The 4,153-nt window shown below is 44.7% G+C and overlaps 1 protein-coding gene across 1 annotated transcript in view; it reads left to right on the forward strand.

Annotated features, from left to right (window-relative positions):
- Window positions 1–3,476, forward strand: part of LOC105809497 (V-set and transmembrane domain-containing protein 1-like) — a 20,380-nt gene extending 16,904 nt beyond the window's left edge. Inside the window, exons 5-7 of the mRNA XM_012643318.1 lie at window positions 923–1,018; window positions 1,353–1,390; window positions 3,366–3,476. Coding sequence (XP_012498772.1) covers window positions 923–1,018; window positions 1,353–1,390; window positions 3,366–3,476 — 245 coding nt within the window. The remainder of the gene's footprint in view (window positions 1–922; window positions 1,019–1,352; window positions 1,391–3,365) is intronic.
- The last annotated feature ends 677 nt before the right edge of the window (window positions 3,477–4,153 follow it).

Consider the following 4,153-nt stretch of genomic DNA (forward strand, 5'->3'; position numbering starts at 1 on the left):
GCCTCTCCAGGAATTTCTAACTTTATTGTCAGCTCATCATTGCCTGGACGAAAATTCAGAAAACATTTCTGAGCTAAGAATGTGAGTTGTTTTCAGCCAGAAGAGTTCACGTGTCTAGTCCGTCCTATTACCAGAACAATAGCGAATTCTTTCCCCGTATCAGGGAAGACGTGGGAGTGAAGAGAGGTCGGTGGTCGGGTTCCATATGCCATTGTGCAAGCAGAAGGTGAAAAAATGATTCTTGAGCTGGGTGAGAGTCTAAACTTTCATTCCTCTATTATGGGACTTGCCACAGTCTCTGCAGTATTACAGTAAGTTGGGTAAACGTTTATCTCACTAGACTATGGGCTGCCTGGAATGGGTTCAGAATGTCATTTGAATCATACGTTCACCCCCAGGGCTGAGCACAGAGCGACCCTGATCTTGGGGTAGACTGGCCTAAAAGGTTGTCATACCTGAATTGAAACCCATAATGACTGTGGGACTTTGGGCGATTGTCTATATTTCCTAGTGCCTAATTTAGTTATGAATTTTTGATATAGGGATAGTAAATCTGTCTCAGGTGGTGAGAGAGAATCTTTACGAAGCATCTAGCACGGGGCTGGCTCACGATAAATGATGGGTATTGTCGCTATGGACGAAAACATTCATTGGGAATTTCCCACGCACAAGGCGGTGTTCTAGCCCTCTCTGGATGCACCGACCCATTTACTCTCCTTACCATCTGATAAAGTAGCTACGAGCGCTACCCTCACCTTACAGACGGGGAGACAGCCGTGAAAGGCCCCCAGCAATCGGAAGTTCCAGCTCTGAAGTTGCAGGTCCGAGTTTGGGAGCCAGGCTGTCTGGCTGGCTCCTCTGGGCTGTTCCCTGCAGTGTGTTTCGGGAGCCAAGCTCATGCTCTGACCTGCCCTTCCCCTAGCAGACGCCAGAATCGTCTTTTTCGCCACCGTCAGCTGCATCTCCATCATTCTTCTCTTCCTCTCAGTCGTCTTCATCTACAGGTACACTCAGCAAGGTGAGTTCGGAGAACAGAAAGGGAGAGAGGGAGAGTGAAGGATTTTCCCAGTAGGTAAATTCCTCCCTGTATTTTTTTTTTTGTAGGTTCATCACCAGAAGAACCTGTAGGTTCATCACATGAAGAATCCGCTGAGAGGTAGATAGACCTGACATAGCTCATCCTCCCTTAATTCTCCACCGCTCTTCAGAGGCCCGGTCTGCACATCCGTGACTGGCACGCCCAGCCCCACCCAGAGCCCCCGACCCCAGCCCGTTCTGGGACCTCCCTCCTCTCCTTGCCAAAGCCCCAAGCCTTCAGATTCCATGTTTTCTTGTGTTTTTCTCTCTCTCAGAACCAGCCATTCCGAATCTCCCAAGCAGGATGCTACGGGTAAGTGATAAGGGAAGTTAAGAGAATGACGGGACAGAAAGACAAAGTTGTGACTCCTGCAACCTGAGAACTGACTTTTTTCTCTCATTCACATGCAGATTTATCCAAGATGGAAAGGACATCTCTCTTGGTGAGTTCTCCCCCTTGGGGATCCACCAAGAAGTCACTGACCACCACGGGCTGGTCCTGTCTGCCCCCTGGTTTAGCCCATGCTCTGGTTGTATCAATGCCCCCAACTCACGCCATGGACAGGAGGCCAATTAACATCTTGTTCAAGGCCGGGCGCGGTGGCTCATGCCTGTAATCCTAGCACTCTGGGAGGCCGAGGCGGGCGGATTGTTTGAGCTCAGGAGTTCGAAACCAGCCTGGGCAAAGAGCGAGACCCCGTCTCTACCAAAAATAGAAAGAAATTAATTGGACAGCTAAAAATATATAGAAAAAATTAGCCGGGCATGGTGGCGCGTGCCTGTAGTCCCAGCTACTTGGGAGGCTGAGGCAGAAGGATTGCTTGAGCCCAGGAGTTTGAGGTTGCTGTGAGCTAGGCTGACGCCACGGCACTCACTCTAGCCAGGGCAACAAAGTGAGACTCTGTCTCAAAAAAAAAAAAAACATCTTGTTTAAAAACACGCGCTTTGAATTCCAGCTCCCAGTGTCTACTATTCATCACCTGTGTGGTCTGAGACACATCACAAAGTCCCCTAATTTGGACCTTTCATTTCCTCCTGTAGCCGATGGGAATCAAAACCCCCATTTAAAAGGCTTGTGCAAACCCAGTGATGTCACTAATATAAAGGGTTTTTCAGAGTTTCTGGCAAATTCATGTCAGATGGTTGGCATCAAAGCATCAATGAACAAATGGTTGATCTGGTCTATTTTTTTCTTTCCTTTTCCACAAAAAAAGCTGTACGTATTTAACGTGACAACTTGATGTGGTTGGAGATAAGTATACACCTGTGACACCATCGACCATTGTCATTACTGATGTCATAAACGTATCCATCACCTCCAAAAGCTTCCTCCTGCCCTCTGGAGTTTTCCTTCCTCTTTTGTGCTGAGAGCTCAACATAAGAGCTACCCTTTTAGTGAAATGTTAAGTACACGATACAGTACTGTTCATCACGAGATCTGTGCTATACAGTAGCTCCCCAGAACTTATTTGTTTTGCCTAACCGAAACTTTGTACCCTTCGATCAACACTTTCCCATCTCCTCCTTCCCTGGCAGCCACCATTCTACTCTCTGATCTGGTCTATTTTTTTATTAATACCTAGTATTTGCACATATTTATGAGGTACATGTGATATTTTGATACACGGATACGATGTGTAATGATCAAATCAAGGTATTTAGGAGATCCATCACCTAGGATGGATATCATTTCTTTGTGTTGGGAACATTTCATGTCTTCTCTTCTAGCTATTTTGAAATATAAAATATGTTGTTGTTAACTATAGCCACCGTACTGTGCTATTGAACACTAGAACTTGTTCCTTCTTCCTATCTGTATGTTCATAAGATCTGGTCTATTTTAAATGTTCGGTTTACAGCATCGATTGACAAACCATTGATAATAATATTACGAGAATATAACATTACATAATCAGTAGTTGTAAGATGGTAGTTTTTATTCTCGATACCATACATTTGCACTAATTTTAATTGATTGTATTGTTGTACTAATACTATAGTCAAACTCCTCATGCTCCCTGAAGCGCAGCCCTTCTAGAACGGTGCTGTCCAGCAGAACTCCCTGCAACAGTGGAAATGTTTTATGTCTGTGCTACCCAAGGCAGCAGCCTCCAGCCATACATAGCTGTTGTGCATTCGAAATGCATCTGGTGCAACTGAGGATCTGAATATTTAATTTAATTTAATTTTAGTTAATGTAGACTTAAATAACCATATGTGGCTAGCGGCTACCATATTGAATCACTCAGCTCTAAATGCTCATCCATATCCACCTCTTTTCCCCAAAGACCGAAGACCCCCAGGGAGTGAGCCATGTTGAGCTGAATGCCAGTGCACTGTCTGAGGCAGCTTCTTTCCCCACCGAGGAGCCCCAGGACCTGTTGAATATGCAACACTGAAAGTGTAGAAGGAGGAAGGCGAGAACCACTGGAGGAGGATGGAGGGAGGCAGTTGGAAATAAGGAAATCGGAGACTCTCTGTCCCTGGCTCCTAATCCATGTCAACCAAATTAAGCTCTTCATCTTTAAAAAATCTGACTTATTTCTGGATTACCCATGCCCAAGAACCCCACCACGCTGTCTCTGCCCCATGTTTCCCCTGAGAACAATTCAAGGAAATAATATTGATCAACCATCCAGCAAGTAGTTATTGAACACCTCCGGGAAGCACAAGCAAAAAAGGAAATGGTCCAATTGATTCGGTTCCCTTCAATGACCTGTTTTACCCCATAAGTGGGAAATAGAAAAATTAAAATACGGATATCAGCAATAATTATGCAAAAATAGAAGCTAGAGAAAAGAAAATGTTATTAAGAAAATCACAAAGAAGAAAATATATTTACTATTCATTAAGTGGATCATCATAAAGGTCTGTATCCTCTTCGTTGAGTTGGCTGAGGAAGAGGAGGAAGAGGAGGGGTTGGTTTTGTGGACTTAGGGGTGGCACGTGTAAGTGGACCCACGCAGTTGAGACCCATGTTGTTGAAGGGTCAGCTGTATGTTGTTGCAAGGATTTTTCTGACTGTTGACTTTTTTGTTACAAAGTCACTGAATGATCACTTATGTATAAACACAAA

The sequence above is a fragment of the Propithecus coquereli genome, unplaced genomic scaffold (genome assembly GCF_000956105.1).
Source record: "Propithecus coquereli isolate 6110/MARCELLA unplaced genomic scaffold, Pcoq_1.0 Scaffold196, whole genome shotgun sequence".
Taxonomy (NCBI): domain Eukaryota; kingdom Metazoa; phylum Chordata; class Mammalia; order Primates; family Indriidae; genus Propithecus; species Propithecus coquereli.